This window comes from Diospyros lotus, chromosome 1 (assembly GCF_014633365.1).
Source record: "Diospyros lotus cultivar Yz01 chromosome 1, ASM1463336v1, whole genome shotgun sequence".
In the NCBI taxonomy this organism is placed as follows: domain Eukaryota; kingdom Viridiplantae; phylum Streptophyta; class Magnoliopsida; order Ericales; family Ebenaceae; genus Diospyros; species Diospyros lotus.
The window spans coordinates 26970055-26990178 of NC_068338.1; the positions used below are offsets into that span (position 1 = coordinate 26970055).

The 20124-nt window shown below is 40.2% G+C and overlaps 1 protein-coding gene and 1 non-coding gene across 2 annotated transcripts in view; one reads left to right on the forward strand and one right to left on the reverse strand.

Annotated features, from left to right (window-relative positions):
• Positions 1-18575, reverse strand: part of LOC127799766 (AP-2 complex subunit alpha-1-like) — a 56545-nt gene extending 37970 nt beyond the window's left edge. The window contains exons 1-2 of the mRNA XM_052333994.1: positions 18211-18575; positions 16282-16413 (exon numbers count right to left, since the gene is read on the reverse strand). Of these exons, the coding sequence (XP_052189954.1) occupies positions 16282-16413; positions 18211-18342 (264 nt within the window). The 5' untranslated portion in view covers positions 18343-18575. The remainder of the gene's footprint in view (positions 1-16281; positions 16414-18210) is intronic.
• LOC127793647 (small nucleolar RNA snoR35) lies at positions 10584-10663 on the forward strand. The gene has a single exon (XR_008021482.1). It is a non-coding gene; the product is annotated as a small nucleolar RNA snoR35 (small nucleolar RNA).
• Positions 18576-20124: the final 1549 nt, after the last annotated feature.

Sequence of the window (20124 nt, forward strand, 5' to 3'; positions counted from 1 at the left end):
AATGGAGAAAAAGTTCTAATCATTCAATATTCTCTCCCAAAAGGGTGGAAGAGTTAATATACTCACTCGGTGGGGTAGGAATCTCGCCCACTCAAGCGGTTACAATCGATTGCCTTTTCCATTTCCCTAACAGATTCTCTTGTCTTTTCTCAGGCCTTACACGTGGCCTAACACCTAACCGTTTGCTAGCTGGAATGGAAATACACTAACGGAAATAAGCAATTACAATGTAGCAGAAAATTAACTATGCTAAAAGCAAAAATTTAAAAGATAGCAGCAGCAGGTCCGTGACAACTTTTCCCCCCTTGAAACGTTTCTTGTCCTCAAGAAACACTAAGGAGGCTTGCAGCTCTTGGGAAACGTTGCAGTAAACTCGGAAGATGCTCCCAGGTGTTGTCGTGAGTGCCCTCTTGCCCCCATTTCACTAAAACTTGAATGAGGGGAACCCCTTGGTTGTAAATCACTCTTCTGTCCATGATAGCCTCTGGTTCCGTCTGATCATCCTTCTCCTTCCCCTTTGGCAGTGCGGGGAAAGCTGAATTGACTTGTTCGGTCCCGGTGGATCTCTTAAGGAGAGATACATGAAAAACCGGTATATGTTAGTACCTTCTGGTAGCTGAAGCTTATAGGCCACTTTGCCTATCTTGTCTGTTATGACGAATGGGCCAAAGTACTTAGGGCTTAATTTAGTGATGGGCTTCTGGCTGATGGACTTCAAATGCTGGTACCTGAGCCGCAAGTATACTTGCTCACCCACCTCAAACTCTTCGGTCGCTTCTCTTTCTATCCGCGAATTGTTTCATCATGTTCCTAGCAGAGGCCAACTCCTGTTTAAGTTGTTGCACCACTTCTCTCCTCTGTTGCAGGTAGTCATCAACTGATAGCTCTGTAAACGGACCTCCTATAGCTGGCAGCAACGGGGGTTTAAACCCATACAATGCTTCATAGAGAGACATCTTTAAGGCTGTGTGGTATGTGGAATTATACCACCATTGGGCTAAGGGAAGCCACCTATGCCAGTGCTTCGGCTACTGCATGATACACATACATCTCAAGTAGGTTTCTAGTACCTGATTAACTCGTTCCGTCTGCCCATCCGTTTGTGGATGGTAGGCTGTTGACATATTGAGCCCGAATTCCCATTGATCCCATAAGCTCTTGCCAAAATCGACTTGTAAACACTTTGTCACGATCTGAGATAATGGTTTCTGGTACTCCATACTGGGACACAATCCTGTCAATGAACAGCCAGGCCACTTCCTTGGCCGTGTAAGGGTGAGCTAACCCAATAAACTGAGCGAATTTGGTAAACCTATCCACCACCACCATAACACTGTCTTTTCCTTTTGACTTAGGCATTCCTTCGACAAAGTCCAAGGCCACGCTAGTCCATGCTCTGTCTGGTATAGGCAGAGGTTGTAAGAGACCCGGGTAGGCCACATTTTCCAGCTTGCACCTCTTGCATATATCGCACGCTAACACAAACTTCTTGACATCACTCCTCAAGTTGGGCCAATGGAATATCTGCTTAACCCTCAGGTAGGTATTTTGAATGCCAGAATGTCCACCCACTGGTGACTCATGTAGAGTTTGCAATATTTTCTATTTGAGGTTTCCTCCATTCCCAATCACAATCCTCCCCTTGTATCTCAACAGCCCTTCTATTAAGGTGTAGCCATTAGCCCTTCTTAGAAATACCACCGCTTCTTCTAACGTCTTCTTCACCTGCTAATCATCAGCATAACTGTTAATAACCACTTGACACCATTCCAGCACCACCACAGTAATTGCTGAGGTGTTTCCCTCTTCTTGGCGCCTTGATAGGGCATCAGCTACCACATTTTCCTTGCCCCTCCTATATTGTATCGAATAATCGAGCCCCATCAGCTTAGCCATCCCTCTTTTCTGCAGTTGAGTGTGTAATCTTTGCTATAATAAAAACTTGAGACTCTCATGATCTGTTTTAATAATAAATCTACTTCCCTCTAGATAGTGCCTCCATTTTTCCACCGCCATCAACACTGCTAAGAACTCCTTTTCGTAGATACTTAATCCCAAATGCCTTGCGCTTAGGGCCTGGATCAAAAATGCCAGTGGTCTACCCTTCTATAGGAGAACTGCACCAATGCCTACCCCACATGCATCAGTTTCCAATGTGAAGGGTTCATTGAAATCGGGTAATCCTAGAGTGGGGACTATTCCCATTGCTTCCTTAAGCTTTTGGAAAGCCTCCTCGGCCTCCTTTCCCCACTTGAAATTACCCTTCTTCAATAGTTATGTTAGTGGGCGACTCAACACCCCATAACCTTTTACAAACCTCCTGTAGTAGCCGGTTAACCCGAGGAACCCTCTTAATGCCTTCAGTGTTGTAGGTTTGGGCCAATTGAGCATAGTTTCGACCTTCCTCGGGTCTGTTTTCACCCCGTTCCCAGAGATCAGATGACCCAAATATTCCACTTGGCTTTGGCTAAAAGAACACTTAGACCTCTTGATGAACAGCTGATTGGATCGAAGGACCTCTAAAGTAGTTTTCAGGTGCTTTAAATGCTGGTCAAGGGAGGGACTATACACAAGAATATCATCAAAGAAGACTAGTATAAACTTCTTCAAATATGGTTCAAAAATTTGGTTCATAAGAGACTGAAAAGTGGCTAGGGCGTTGGTGAGCCCAAAGGGCATCACCAAGAACTCAAAGTGTCCATGATGGGTCCTAAAAGCAGTTTTATGGGTATCTTCAGGCTTCATCTTGATCTGATGGTAACCGGATCGAAGATCTAGCTTGGAAAAAATGGTTACATTGTGTAGTTCATCCATGAGATCTTCTACTAGGGGTATTGGGAACTTGTCTTCTATGGTTATGGTGTTTAATTGGCGATAATCCACACAGAAGCGCCAAGTCCCATCTTTCTTTTTAACTAAGAGCAATGGTGAGGCGAATGGGCTATGGCTAGGCCTTATGAAGGACTGATTCAGCATTTCCCTAACCATTTTTTCGATTTTTGATTTTTGGGTTGGCGAATATCTATAGGCCCTGATGTTTATGGGTTCGGAATTTGGCTTAAGATTGATGGAATGGTCCAGGTTGCGAGAAGGTGGTAGGGTGTTGGGTTCAGCAAATAGGTCCCCAAATTCAATAAGCAGTTCATCAATAAGGTGCTGAGAGTGTACCCGGTCAATACTTCCGTGTGAGCTGTAGGTAACTACGTTTAGTTCACCCATCGCTAGCTTTTCCCATCCTTCATCCGCAGCTACCATTGAAAATAATTGAGCCAGCTTACTCCAGTTATTCCTGAAGGCTTTATGCAACCTCTTCCCAGTTATCAACTTGCATGTCCCAATCTCTCTTCCTCCTTTTAATGTCATCCTCTTTCCTCCTTATCAAATGAGACTTTCATCCTATTGAAGTCGAAACTTATGGGGCTCACCCCTTTCATCCAATCAACCCCGAGCACCATGTCACATCCTCCCAATTGCAACAGTCTAAGATCAGCTTTGAACCCTTCTCCTTGCGTCTCCCACTTAAACCCATAACAAGCCAAATTGCTCAGCATCTTGCCCCCATCTGCTACTGTCACACTAAGGGGCTGGGTATTAAAGAGTGGGCACTTCAGCTTTCTAGCAGTTTCCCCATCTAGGAAGTTATGGGTGCTTCCACAATCTATTAAGACCAGCAAGCCTTTGTCCTTCACTCTCCCTTCCACCTTGATTATCTTATTATCCCTCTTTTCAATGCATGGAATGATATCTCTCCATTATTCTCATTCCCAGACTCCTCATCTTCTTCACTTTTATTTCCCTCCTCGTCTTCTAGTGTTTCTGAGTTGCCCTCTAAAAGGAGAAGTTGGCACTTACATTGATGCCCTGGAAAATACTTGTCTCCACACCTGAAGCACAAGCCGGGCGGTCTCCTCTAGTCATTGTGCCTAATTCCAGTATTGCCCCCTGCCCACTCGTGGCCTACTCCTCTCCCACCTTGGTGGGAGGGCCCTGTTGTCATAGCTTTAGTTTGTTGGCTCTGTTTTTTCATCAATGCCTCCACTACCATCTCTTGTAACCTGGCACTCTCCACTGCTTGTTCCACCGTCCGGGGTCAGATCATCTTAACCATTGGTCTTAAATCGTCGCTGAGACCACTCAAGAAACTGGACACAAAGTATGCTTCGGATAAGTGCGGGTCTTGATTACTCATGAGAGATCGCAGCTCCTCGAATCTTTTCAAGTAGGTTTTCAGCTCACCCACTTGGCTGAGCTTGTTAAATTCTTCAATAATGTCGGTCATACTTCGTTCCCCAAATCTCTCACACAGCTTCTCAGTGAACTCTCCCCACGTAGGCTGACCCTTCACACTAAACCAACCTTGGTACCATACATCCATGACATCATCAAAGTAGGCAGTTGCTAAGGCAACTCTCCGACCCTCTGGTATGTCATACCATTCAAACATTTTTTCACACTTCCGCACCCACCAACGAGGGTTGTCACCTTCAAAAACAGGTATCTTCATTCGGGGCATGGGGAAACCTATTTGTTGGCGATGTCCCTGCTCATCACGTCCCCTATCCTGCGTCATTCCTTCCCCCTCGTCCTGACCATTCCCCATATCAGGAGTTACAGGCCTGATGTACCCCTATTGTGACGTAAGAGAGGTTCCATTCTATCTCAGGGAGGGAAGTCGGGGGCCAAACTGATTGGGTTTTGACATGTGAACATCAACATGAACTGTTGAAGCTGGTTACCCAGTTCTTCCCTCATCTGCGCCATCTCTTCGCGCATTTGAACCAGCGTTCCGTCCAACTTTTGATCGACTAACATGATCGCCTCGTGGCTACGAACATTTCCCAACTCGAGCTGGTCTACTTGTCTCTAGACTTCAGTCATGGACGAGCTGACCTGTTGCAGTTGAGCCTCCATGTTTTTCATGCGGGTTCCTTCCGCCATGAGCTAGCGACAATCCTGGCTCGGAATTGAGCTCTAATACCAATTTGTCACGGTGGATAAAGAGAATTACCTTGAATCAGTGTGATTCAAGGGTGAACAGAGATAGAGAGGGAGGGAGGAGAAGCAGAATTGCGAGATAAGGAGGAGAATGCGAGAGAAGAGAGCTATGAGAGAGAGAGTAATGGAGAAAAAGTTCTAATCATTCAATATTCTCTCCCAAAAGGGTGGAAGAGTTAATATACTCACTCAGTGGGGTAGGAATCTCGCCCACTTAAGCGGTTACAACTGATTGCCTTTTCCATTTCCCTAACAAATTCTCTTGTCTTTTCCTCAGGCCTTACACGTGGCCTAACACCTAACCGTTTGCTAGCTGGAATGGAAATACACTAACGGAAATAAGCAATTACAATGTAGCAGAAAATTAACTATGCTAAAAGCAAAAAATTAAAAGATAGTAGCAGCAGGTCCGTGACAATAAACTAATTAAACTGAGACACAAACTAATCTAATACAAATGATTTTAACACTAACAGAAAGCAAATTAAAAAGACTACATGAGAAAGGATATAATTTAAAGGGAAAGAGGAGGTAGGTGAGGTTTTCCCTATCCCTTTAACTGACATTTTGGTGCCATCTGCAAGAGTGATGGTTGGTAAATGTTCAGAAAATGTAAGGGTAGAGAAAATATCCCTATTACCACACATGTGATTGGTGGCGTTAAAGTCCAAAAGCCAATGCCTAATAGAAGGGCTTTGAGTAACACAAGCCATGGGATGACCAGTGATTGGTGGCGTTAAAGTCCAAAACCCAATGCCTAATAGAAGGGCTTTGAGTAACACAAGCCATGGGATGACCAGTAGATTGCTGAGACGTTTGGAATTTCAAGAAAGCCTCATAGGGGCACTCTATGCAATATGAGCCGCTCGAGATGTCTGCGATGCAGGAGGGGCAGCTAGTCGACCATACCTCTTCCAACACTTATCTTCCTCATGCCCTATCTTTTTGCAATAGTTGTAATGAGGGCAAGAGCATCTACCAGACTAGCCCTGATTACCGCCTAAAGTCAGAGACACAAGAGCAGAAGTCTCGGGAGGGGTACCTATAGAAGTACCAATAGAGGAAGAACTGCTAGCCATATTGAGCAATCTTTTGTATGTATCTTTCATAGTAAGGTTAGTGGACCCAATCAAGATCTAATGGTGGACAAGCTTGAACTTAGGCTTAAGACTAGATAAAGTAAGGACCATGAATACTTTTTCCCGTTGAGAATCATGAGTGACTTTGGAATTAGAGTATGGAAGAAGAGCTTCAAACTCCTGCATGAGAGAACGCATCGGGCCCAGATAAGATTCCATAGAGTGATCCTGTTGGATGTTTTTGACAGTATGGACAACTGTATAGAGACGTTCAATGTCGTTGGTATAACATTCAACAGTTTCCTTCCAAATCTCATAATAGGTTTCAAACGGTCGAGAGCGCTGCAAAACAGAGCGATCAATGGAATTCCACAAAATAATACACAATTGAGCATCAAGCTATTCCCATCAAACTTTGTTGGCTGTGTCAACATCCTCTGCCTTCGTGGTGAGATGGCTTGCTTGTCCTTGCCCCTTGAACCACAACTTGACAGAAATTGCCCATGAGAGATAGTTGGCAGACCCTATCAACTTGTCAAAGGTGATAACAAGGGTCCCTATGCTGAAAAGGGTAAAGGGTTGAGAGGCAGCAAATGTTGAAACAGACTCACCACGTGTAGGGGTGATGTTACTAAGGTCAGACGTGTCGAGGACTACAAAGTAGATCTGAAATGGGATGGAAGGCGCAGCGAGCAACAACAGAGGCTTGCTGGAGCACCGACGAAAATGGTCGACGGCGACAAGCGATGGCGGTGGATGGCGGTGGGTGGCGGTGATGGAGGGTAGTGGATGGCAACGAAACCACCAAGATTGGGATGGACTTAGGGAGACGAGTCCAATGGTGGTGACGATGTCATGATCGAAGCACCGGAGAGAGATCGGGGCAAAAACGTCTCGACTTACAGATCTGTTGGTTAGCGTGTGGCGGCGGCAACGGTGGTGAGACTTCGGGGCTAGGCCGATTTGGGGCCGACGATGCAACGACGGCAAGGGAAAGAGGGCGCAACAACCAGAAAGATCTAGCAGATCTGATGGGCTGCACGTGGTAGCGACAACGACGGTAGGGCTCCGGGATTGGGCCGATCTGAGGCCAGTGATGCAATGGCGGTGATGGCAAAAGTAGTAGGTGGCTGGAAAGTGGGATGAGGGCAGCGCATGGCAAATGGGTAGAAAACGTCGTGATGGCGTGTGGCGAAGCGTGGCAACGGCGATGGTGATGGGTCTCCGGAGGTCAACCAATCTGATGACGGCGAACACTATGGTGGTGGTGGTGCCAGCAAATGATGGTCAGACAGTGGATGTTTGTTCTTGACAAAGGCGGCGAGGAGACAGAAGAAGTTTAGGGTTTGGAGACCGCTGGAGAAGGATACAGAGCAGCAACTTATGATTTTCTCATCGGTGGCTCTAATACCATGTGAGAATTTAGAGAGAGAGAAATGGTTTGAAAAGTTTCTCTATTAGTTACAAACTAGGAGACGGAACACACACATATATATATATACAAAAACCATAACATCATCATGACATAAGCTATGACATCATGCTAACTATCTCTATATACAACTCAACAGAAAGAAATCTCTCCTCCTTCGTCCCCTTGTCCATCCTCCATGGTGTCTTCGGCTACCTCCTCTGCCATTCCTTCTTCTTCATTCTCTTCATCAGACCCCTCCATATTCAACAATTGCCTTCTACATTGATGCCCGAGACTGTACTTCTCACCACACTTAAAACATAATCCCAATTGTCTCTATTGTTCCATGGTTTGATTCTTGTTTTCCCCCGAATTAGATGGAATCCTGGCTCCTCCTTGACTTGGACCCGACACTGCAGCCTTGAAGTTACCTACTAATTGTTGATTTTGGGTCAAGTTAAGCCTCGTCTAGATCTTATATTTCTTGAATATCACCTCCAAAGTCGGTTCTTGCAACCTTGCTTTCTTTGCTGCTTGTTTCACCGATGTTGGCATCATCATCTTAACCATAGGCCTTAGTTCATCCTTCAATCTACTAATGAAACTGGACACAAAGTATGGTTCAATTAGGTTCGGTTGAGAGGTCCACAGTAATGCTCTTAGTTCTTCAAACTTCATTTGGTATTCTATCATCGAACTCTCTTGCCTTAACTTGTTAAATTCTTCGACTACGTCCACCATACTCTTTTCTCCAAACCAGTCACATAATTCCCCCGAAAATTCAACCCAACTAGCCTCACTACCCTTGGCTTGTCTCCAACCTTGACACCAGGAGTCAACCGTATCGTTGAGATAGGTAGCTACCAAGGTAACCTTTTGCTCCTCATTAATACGGTAGAATTGAAAAAATCTCTCACAACAATGGATCCACCAACGTGGTTTCACACCCTCAAACACTAGAATTTCCAATTGAGGCATAGGCGTATGAACAGTAGTTTGGGAAAGAGTTCCTCTTACCTGATTACCTTGCTCCAAAGTAAGCTGATCTCCCGCTTCTAACCCTTCTTTAGGTCTAGGAAGAATGCCATCCCAGGCCAAGATTTGGTCAGAACTTGTTATCGGGGGATAATCAGGTGGTAGATGGAATTGGGGTAGTGCTACTAGCATGTTGAACATGCTATTAATCTTTCAACCATACTGTTCCACAGTCTCCTTGTTCTACTCCAATTCTTCCACACTTTCCTTGATGGCCGCCACATCCTCCTGACTCTAAATCATAGCCTCTTGAGTTTGGGGCATGCCAAATTTCAAAGCCTCCATCCTTGATTCCAATTGCTTCATTCGAGTCCCTTCAACCATTCTTTGATCGAATCAGAAACCTGGTCTTGATCATCTTCCTTGCTTAGACTTGTTGTCGTCCACCAATTGTTGCCCTTGCCTTCGAGTCGCACCTTAAGACCGTCGAGGATCACTGGCTTTGATACCAAATTGTCACACCCTCAAGTTGAGGGTTGGGCAATTCGGAAATGTACATAAAATTTCAAGAAAAGACTAGAAATTGAGGAAGGAACAGATAGAACAAGAAAGAGAGAGGGAACGAGAGAGAAAATTAGAGAGAGAGATTCTAGAGTGAAAGAGAGTGAGAAGAGTTTTGTTATTGCCCCCTAAAACTAACTCCAACTCTCTACAACAGCCTTCTTAATGGCTATGTCATGTACCTAGGGTTTGAATTGGCAACCGGAAGAATTCGATAGAGCTAAGTCCAAGAACAGAGGGAATTAGGAAAAGATTGGACAAAAATGGGGGAGAATTTAGAGAGAAATGAGGGAGAGTTGGAGAGAGAAACAAGAGAGAGATTGGAGAGAAATGAGAATTTCACTCAAGCATGCTTTCATCCTACAACAGTGGCTTATTTATAGCCTCACTGCTCCTGCACCCATGTGCAATCCGTTTGGCCTCAAGCCATGCCACCCATGTGCAGAACAATTGAAATTCTAACAAATTGCAAAATGCCCTCTAACAACTATTTATATTCCTATTACAATTTTGCCCCTCTATTGCTCCTAGGGTCATGACAATTCCCCCTGCCTTAAAACATTTCTTGTCCCCAAGAAATGCCAAACCTCCACAACTTCCTATATGCCTTTTTCCTTCTCCTCCACAGCTTGGATGGAGAAGTTTTGAAAATCCTTTGTATGAATAGCAAATTTATAGTAGTTCTCATGTACACCTTGATAACTTTCCCCACCACAGTTTCTTTAATGTAGGCTAGTGCACTTCCAGAAGATTGGTTAACTGTGACCCCAATTTCCTTTAATATTTCGTCACCATTTTGGTCCAAGTCCTTGATGAATGCCTTCAATTGCATGTGGACCATCCAATCTTGACCCCGCCTACGATACATGTCACAAGCGTTGCCATTCTTAGCTCCAGCTCCGACCTTCTTTGTAACCGACTATCCAACAAGTCAATGTTTCGTTTCAAATCTAATTGTTCCTCAGATTTCGGACCACCAATGTCCGTTACGCCACTCTGATTCCATGTAATGAATTCAACAACTCCCTTTTCTTTGTGTTTGCTAGAATATCCCTCTACAAGAACTTTTTCAAAAAGATCCGATGGTCCCTTTGTAGTTGCCCTAGCAACCTCACCATAGCTCAGGTTCTTCCCAATGTTGCCCCCACCAAATATGTTTCCCATTGAGCTTGTAATTTGAGATTTTGCACTTCCAAGAATGGGAGATACTCCCATTCTTGGAACAACACTCTAGTTACCAATTGCAGTAGAAGTTAAAGGAATCCCGAGAATAGACCCACCAACTCCATTTGTGCCACTACTATATCTAGGGCTTTGAACAACACTCATTCCACCACTATTTGTCGCCCTTGAATTACCATGTGCAGTACTATGAGATATTTGAGAAAGGGCAATAGGGAGATTATTTGAGGCAAAACAACCACTAGAAAGGCTTCCAGCATGTTGTTGAACTGCACTTGAAAGAACCTTATTTATTGTAGAGTTTCCAGATGCAAGCGTGTCAGGCATAGTGGGAACATTAAAGCTCCCATGTATATTGTGTAGCCCTTGAATGGTTCCTGCATGAAAAAAATCGGGGAAGCAGCACCATATTGAGTAGAGAAAGATGTAGCAAAAGACCTCCCAGTACTCTCTGGAATATTTGAAGTCGATCCCTTCAGAGATGATTGATTTTGGTGAGTGAACACGTCCATGAAATTCTGTAATTGATCCCTAATCTGAGCTCCCACTTCATCTATAATCTCATTCAACCTTCTCTCCAAGCCCCCTAGAGAGGTCTCCAACTTCGATCCAACGCCATGATTGCTTCATGGTCGTGTTTGCTTCTGGTCTCCAGTAATTCCACTCAAGCCTGCAATTTAGTGACTGCAGAGTGGAATTGCTGCACTTGGGACTCAAGGTTCTTCTTCCGCATCCCTTCCGCCATTACTGATCTTGCAGAATTTTCCTAATTCAACAGCCTTCAACTCGAATCGGAACCGCAGCCAAGGATTAACTGCTCGACTACGTTAATTCAATCTACTTTGCCCCTCAAAATTCAAACCGAGTGCCGTCGAAAAGTAACAGCCTATGAACGATCAGAAATTAATTGTCATGAAGCGTTGGAAATTAGTAACGATGGAATGGAGCAATCACAACCTGAGAATCGTTACACTCGCCGTCAATCAAGACCTACAATGGCTACGACCCACACCCCAATCGTCGTCCAATGGTTGGGGCCACTGACTCTCCTTCGGAATTTAATCTAAGAGATGCTCACCTGCTCCAATTTGCTACCATATCGCAAAATGCTTTGTGGTCGCCTCCTTGAACCGCGTCTGCAACAACTGAAGTCCCAAATTCTGTCGCGGCAAGGAAAGTTCGTCGGACTGCTCAATCAATTCCGACGAGAGTCGTTGGAATCAATTTACCCAAAATTACATGAACCAAAGTTGGAGAACGATTGTTGTAGAATTCACCACTGTTCACCTTCGCTAATCACATTCGTTCACCACTGCTCCAAAAGTTGAACAACCTTCCAAGTCGTTGGAATTCCGCCAGATCCCCAAAATTCACCACTGGAATCATCTGGGTTGCTCGCTTTCCTTGAGTGATTGTGATGCAACTAGCGGAATTCTCCAAAATTGAGAATCGATGGCTACAGTTTCTTTGAAATTCTCCTACAAATGGCTCTGAGGATGGGAAGGCCTTGCTTGTCCTGAGAATTCCGATCAACTGGAACTCCCCTGGGTGCCGTCGTTATCATGCTTGTCTCCAATACTTGCCTACTCCAACTACCCAATTGCGCCTCCAAAATACAAGCCCAACCGTTAAGAACTTGTCGGAATCACAATTAGATCCGTTAGGCAAAGTCGTCTTCCAATTCGGAATCGCTTGCCCTGCTCGTTTGCAATTTCTAATCAATGCTCACTAAGTCCACAACTGAGAGTTACTATCGGCTTAGCCTTCAAGACTCGAGCAAGAATTACTTGCTTGCTCATATCTGTCGGAATCATCAAAATCTACAACTCATCCACTTCCGCTAAGAGTCGCTTGAATTCGCTTCCAATGACCGATTTGCTCCGCTTCAAATCTGGCTTGCTTAATTCAAATATGATCGGACACTATTGATTTTCCGAACTCACAGTCGAGGAATGACTGCTTTGATACCAATTGTCATGTACCTAGGGTTTATCTAAGGTTTGAATTGGCAGCCAGAAGGATCCGATGAACTAAGTCCAAGAACAGAGGGAATTAGGGGAAGATTGGACAAAAATGGGGAAGAATTTAGAGAGAAATGAGGGAGAGTGGCAGAGAGAAACAAGAGGGAGATTTAAGAGAAATCTAGAGAGAGAAATAAGAATTTCATTCAATCAATTCAAGCATGCTTTCTTCCTACAACAGTGGTTTATTTATAGCCTCACTGCTCCTGCACCCATGTGTAATCCGTTTGGCCTCAATCCATGCACCTATGTGCAGAACAACTGAAATTCTAACAAATTGCATAATACCCTCTAACAACTATTTATATCCCTATTACAATTTTACCCCTCTATTGCTCCTAGGGTCATGGAAGCTACTCTTTTCAATTTGATAGCTAACTGTCAGCTAAAGAAGTTGTAATCGTTCCAACTATTCAACCACCTGTCCACAACCACCTACAACCATTTAACCTCCTATTGTTAAAATTGGTTACAAGAATTCACTCACAAATGTCTAGTCTACCCTTGGGTCGTAACAAGAAATTGGTTTGTTTTGTTTTGAATTTTTTTTTATGTTCTTGTACAACTTATGCATTGAGGAATCCTATGAAACAAATTCTCAATACAATAGAATATACAAGAAAGTGAGGTAAATGAGCTTTCTTTTCAATAATTTTTCTTTGAAAATTATTCTAAGTTCTTCCTAGTTTTAAATTGTTTTAACTGATTCTATGTACTGGTTGGGATCCCCATTCTTGGGGATGCAGATCATGTTCCTCACAATCTTGGGACACAAGAGAACAACAATCTAGAACACACAATCTAGATCATTGTTGGCTAGGAGGAATCCGGTCACTATGATTGAAACATTTTTGCACGACAAAACCCTTGCCCTTGATATTGCGTCAATCCGAAATTAACCATTCTTATTTCCCTTTTTGTGGTTGGGGGAAGATGTTTCCTTTTCCTCAAGTTCCTTTTTAATTTTTCTGGATGGCTTTGATTCATAAATAGTTGTTTTGTTCTTTTTTCTTTCAATACGAAGTTTGCTCCCTTTTTGGAGTGTTGCTTCATGTATCTACACATATATTCATTGTTGCCCATTAGGAAAGAGAGAGAGAAACTAGCATAGGCTGATATCTAGTCAACATCTTTTTTTATTTATATTTTTTTATTTTTGAGATTGGAGGTTTGTTAGTAGGAGAAGACCAGTAATATTATTCATTGGTGGGCACTATAAGGAGCCACACTTAAATTAGGTCATAGGTGATTTCAAAAAGTTGAAAAACTTAATCCTGAAATGGAACTTTGGTGTACTAACAATTTAGGGGTTGTTCTCTTCGTGTTTCAGTTTTCAATTTTGTGTTTTAAGTGTCTGTTTTAAGATTGCTGAAAACGTGTTCTTTTTATCGGTAACGTTTTCCACGTTTTGGAAATTTTGAGCTTGTTTGTGATAAAAACAACCAAAACAACTTGTTGTTTTGAGTTTTCTTTACAAAATTTTTCCTTATTTTCAAAAATACGTTTTTTAAAATATAAAAATAAACATGTTTTCACTATTTTGAAAAACTAAAAACTGAAAATGGGCTGAAAACAGTAAAGAGAACAGGGTCTTAGTGTTTCTTAGAATTTCATATAAAAATATGAAACGCTTCAAATTAAACAAAAATTAGTTTCATAGTCGAAGATTTCAATGTTTTTTCTGAGAGATGCAACCTTGAACTTGTGTGGGATGCCTAGATAGCATAGGTGAGATGACTTGTCATCTTCACCTCTAGATATATTTAGGACTATGGTATATTAGTTCAATTGTAGAAGTCAAGTTATATTATTTGAGTCCTTAATGCCCTTCTTTTTTCAAGAATTATATGGTAAATTAAAGACTTCAATTACCTAACAGAAACCCCGAGCTGACAATTTAGGATCCCTCAGATATCCATGTAAAGTATGCAATGCTCCTAAGCATTTGGAGGTTAGTTTAGAAGATTTTTCAGATGTTTCCAAGCTTTTGTTTCTGAGTGATGTAATCCTAACCTTAGGTTTGATGCCCATGTGAACCTAACACTTGGAAGATGCTTCGTGTTCTTTTCATTACCTTTACATGCTTCCAATTAGACTCATTTAAACCCCTTTAATTGGATATCCTACTACAGCCTAGAGTATTCTTTCAATGTACTTTTGTCCTAGGACCATAAAACCACAAAAACCAATCAAGGTGGTGATCAGGGTTTAGCTGGATATATCAGCTTACCACACAAAACTTAAACAACTCACTACTATCCCAACCCCCGGGAAACATAAAACCATTTTTTGTCCTTGACTAAAAGAACCAAACAACAAATTTACAACCCATACAAACAAAACATCCATACCCCAGGTTACAGTTATCAAAAGCACACCTCAAACGTCCCCAGGTGCAAGGCTCAAGAAAGGGCACCTATGCATAGCGTAGGCAAGGCACCCTCCATTAAGCATGCACCTAAACCCTCAGGTGCAGGCCTTAGGTATAGGCTTAGGCACAAGGTGTGCGCCTTTGCACCTATGCTATTTTATGTTTTTTTCTTTTTTTATAGATTTCCAGTAATAACAACTAACATGGGAAAAAACTAAAAGAAATTTGAGAAAACATTAATACAAAACCTCTCAACATAAGATCCTAACATTAAAACAAAACCCCTCAACACAAAACCTCTCAGCATAAGACCCTAAACTAAGAAAGTACTCGAAGGAGAAAGGAGAAATGGAGAGAGGATTGAAAGACCATCAGATCTCAGCATTACTGGAGCCAGCATATCACTAAAGGTATTTTTTGTGTTTCTTTTTTAATTTCCAAAAGACTTTAGCTTCGTTGTCATTGAAGATTGAGGAATGAATGCAATTTGAACTTTTAAAGACTTGACATAATACTTCATTTTGATATTTTGTTATGTTAAATTTAGACTATAATTTAAATATCTGTGTCTCATTTTACTTGTTTGTCATTTTTATGAATTTGTCCCTTGTTTTGAACCTTGAATTTGAAACAATGCTTCAGTTTGACATTTTAGACTTGTAATATTTTCTTCAAAATAATATTAGTTTGGCTATTATGGTGGTTGAAATAATATTAGCTGTTATCAATCTAGTATATAGTGCTGGTTATATGTTATTTATGATTTTATTAGTTTGTATTTATCTCTTATGGTTACATATTGAAAATAATAATGTATTAAGTATTTTTACACAGATTTGTAAATATGTGCCTTGCATCCAAAAAGTCAGTGCCAGAGCCTAGGTCCCAAGCACTCTTTGTGCCTCAGTGCACTTTGTGCCTTTGACGACTATGCACTGGATTGGTCCCAGAAGCAGAAACTACATAACCATACAACCTCTTCCTCACTAGTTTTTGCTCACAGAAGCATTCTTTGCCCTTGTTCTACATGATGTAATCAGCACATGGGATACACCATAGTCAAAATCAAAGAGTGGTGTAGAAACAACCAACATGACAGTCATTGCTTAGTCAAAGTTTCCTAAGCATCAAAAGTATAAATGTGTATGTGCGTGTGTGTATATAAGAATAACTATCGTTAAGAGGTAAAAAACAAAGAGTTCTATCTCCTACTTAAAATCTCTCAAAAATCCAGAAATTGATTTCAACAACACTCTTCGCAACCCAAAAGCCAACTATTAAAAAGAAAGAAATTTATTTTTGCTTTACTATAAAAAGATCTTTGATGCCCTTGAAAGTCGTTGCAATTGTAGTCTCTCCATATACATTGGAGAATGTAGAACAAGCCCTAGAAATTGCCAATCTAATACTATTGAAGCACTTAGCAATTTAAAAAAAAAAAAATTGTACTTAGTTACATAATTTTCTCAAATCCAAATCCATGTATATAATAAAGCTACTCTCAGGTATCAAAATCCATCACAAAGGCACCACAATTCATATGGTTAAACTCTGAACTTAGGAGTCAGCACATTCAAGTTGACCACATGTCATCCACAATGCCATTGAAGAAACCAGTTAGCATTCAATCATAAAAGCAGCATATTGACAGAATTAGGGGACAGACTTGGATATAGACCGCACCTGCTTTTCTGGGTACTTTGGTGCAGATATTAAGGAAACAGCTTCCATGTGACCAAAATCTACATCATAACCTAGCATATAGATGTAAAGCATTTTCCAAACATATTTCTTCTTTTCATAAGGCGTCAAACCCTGTGAAAAAGGAACAAACAGTAAAGTTGAATAACATAAGGCCAAGTCAAAATACAATTATCAAAATATACTGAAAGAAAATAATGGACGTGGGCACTAAATGGGAGTCAATGAATCACACCATGATGCCAAGCTCAAGCATAGATAAAAATTTGAAACATAAATTGATGAGAAGCTGCCAGTTGATACACATCAGCAGAAGCGTGTTAATTTGTAAGCCATGACCACTTAGAAAGTGCTTAGAGCTTCTCTTTACAGATTGTATTAGTTTTTTTTCCTAATTATCTGATTCACCCTTCATTTACTACTAACTTTTGAATTTTGTTGTTTGAACTTTAATTATAGTGAGAATTTCACGAAGATAGAGCCACCACCAAAAATCTATCTCCATTTTCTAAAATGTAAGTTTAGTTAAACAACTAGAGATAAAAGGAGCAAAAAAAACCATGGCAGAAGGGTGCATATGCAACACCATGATGCCTTAGATTTCGCAATTCATGCCCCAATTCCCAACATAAATACACGCACATAGATTTTGGATGAGCTTTTATTGTGATGATATTAACGACATCTTGCAATAAATTTTTCTAATATGAAGAATGGAAATGCATATACTTTAGCTAATCTACAGCAGCTAATGATGTAATCTTCAACATGAAGGACAGCATTAGAATTAAATCTTATAATGGCCAAGAGTCACATTCTCTCTCTTCCAGTCTATGTATAACAGTAACCTCAAAACATTTTCGGTGAAAGGATATTGACTTCCAGATAAGCTCTATACCCCAATTTGTATTAACTTCTTCCATACTTTGGAAGCTGAAGTGATTATCTTGAGAATTTTACTCCGTGGTAATAAATCTGAGTACACTGGTCCAATCAATATCTAGTAATAAATTTTCCTTGTTACTCTGTCAATCTAAAATTCTATCTTCAAATCTAAAAGGAAGCTACCATCTAAACAGCATTTGCTAATCCAAGTGTTGGTAAGAGTTATCCACCGTAGCTTGATTCTATTGACGCATTCCATGAAGATTAGGTACCAAATACACAATTAAGGCTGTAGCATTGACTCTGAGAAGTCTAGTTCAATTAATTATCCAATTTATCTAGGCGCAAGCAATGAAAATAATCTTCACTGGATCTGCAATGACATAGGTCCTGCACAGTACAGAAAACGTGGGACCTATAAATGGATAGCCATTGTCCATAATCAACTGGACTCTATTCACCATTGTTTCTCTTGACACATAAACTTCTTAGGTCTCCGCTACCACAAACACCAGGAAATAGAAGATCGCCAATAAATACACTCTACATTCACCTAACACTTAACTTAAAAGCTTCACTACATTAGCTTATTAACATCAGAAAACTGATTGTGCAGTTTCATAGTGAACCCAGGTAGTTTGGAGACTCTTTTTCCAGATTCACAAATCCGATTTGTTTAAGTCAGGCGCTGAAAGACACTTTAGCAGTTTTGCTTTTAAATTAGAAGTGGTGTTGGCAACACAGTGCGACAGCACTCATTTGGGAAATGCAAGTGAAATACGAACTAGTTTCCTCCCTAAAAAAAAAATTTAAAAATCTTAAGCTGTATCTAAATTTTCAAAAGACCCAATTCCATCTGCACTTGCGCCGTGCCAGTGAAAACAAGTCGATTTAAGACATAAAAATCAAACTGGATTGACTTGAACATTCCACGAAAACTAAATTGTCTCGTTCAGTCAATGAAAAGAGATGATAACCCAAAGGGAAAAGAATAGAAGGAGCAGATCAAAAACCCTAACAGCTTGCCTTTTCATTTTTGAAACGGTTACGGACGTTGCCGAGTTCTTTGTCGACGCGGAGGCGTTCCTGCTCTTTGTTCTGGCAATTGCGGATGTCGCTGATGAAGACGGAGAGGCCTCTCATCCCTGACAACGCCATCTCCACTCAGATCCACCCACTCCTTCGATTTCGATTTTTCCTTTCTTGCAGTCTCTTCTATCTTAATTCCCCTATCTAGATCGTAGAACAAGCGCGAGATCTTGGCGAATTGTCAGAGGGAATGCTTGCAATGCTTCCTCCAGAGACGGAGACTGTGATCTAGAGAGAGAGAGAGAGACGAATGGAGGGACAGTGAGAAAATTTTGGACAGAGCCGTCGGCCAGGGTGGAGAGGACGACTTTTCTTTGAAATCGTTCTCATTTCTTTTTTCATTTTTCAATTTTTAAATTGGTACCGAAATCTGATTCGGGCCAATTTAATCATTCTAATTTTAAAATGTTAAATAAATTATTATATTCTTAAATTTATATTAATTTAATCATTATAAATTTAAAAATATTAAATAAATTATTATATTTTTAGACTTATAATAATTAGTTAGTCACTGTATTTCAAAAATTATTAAATAAATTAGCATATTTTTAAATATTTCATATTATTTTAATTTTATTAACAATACAAATTTTATTTCTTATCAAAATAATCTTAAATTTAAATTCAAAACCCCCCCACATATTTATAATATATGTATTTTTAAAATATAATGACAATTTAGCTCTAACCCTTAAAAGTGTATTGTCTTATTCAGTTTTTTGACAAAAAACAATAATTAATTTATTCATATAGACAAAGTATAATAACTATATTGAGATTTCACCATTTCAAATTTATCTTTTTACTTCTTTATATTTTTGGATTTTGCTGTTTGTGTCCCTTTTTTTAATTTAACTATCATAATATAAAACTTTTATTATTATAAAATTAATTCAGATCGTTCTATGATTATACAGTTTGTATTTAAAATAAATCAGTAAATTTTTAATATTCTTGATAATTCAAAAAATATATTTGTGCTGAGATATATAAAAATGTTATAATCATATAATTATTAGTTAATTTTAACCTGAGTTTTTTTTATATATATTTAAAAGACTATTATTATTAGCATCATCAACTATTTGGCCTAAGATTATTCAATAAATAATAAGTCTTTCGAGTTAAATTTCAGAATTTTTAATTTATAAGATAATGGATTTAACTTGTGTCAATCACTAAATAAAAAATACATAAAACCTCATTAAAATCCTTAGATCCCGTCATTTTTCGACACCTCTCATGCTTTGATAGGTACAATTTTTAACAATAATATCAATCCTTTTCCCACTTAAAACTCTTCATTTCTGTTGTAAATCCATTGAAATATTGGGTTAACATGTTTTAACGAACAATTCTTTCTTCTTCTTTTTTTTAAGCAACCAACAATTCTTTATACATTTAACATAATGATGAACCCTTGTGGTCATTCGAACTGTGGGCCTCAGATAATTGTGACCAGACCAGTGTTGAATTACGACCCGATCCGTGTTAAATTCAAAAGTTATAGCAACTTTGCACCACCTGATAAAATTACAATTCACCTGCAGTTATATTTGGTACGTTATTTGCTGCCAGCTAAGAACTCAAGATTTTAAGGAAATTTTGATTCGAAGCAATGAGATGACCTTTAAAGGCATGTTTTGAATGGAGCAACCATTCTCTTGACTTTTAGGAAACTAAGATTGAGAACCAAAATACAACATGCGTAAGCCTTTCTAAACGAGAATTCCAATTCCATTGTCATCCAAGCTTACATGCTTCTATTTATGAACCTCAAAACTTTTCAATCTAAGAACCATCCAATTGGAAGATAGATCATAAAACATAGATACGCCATGGGTTGTA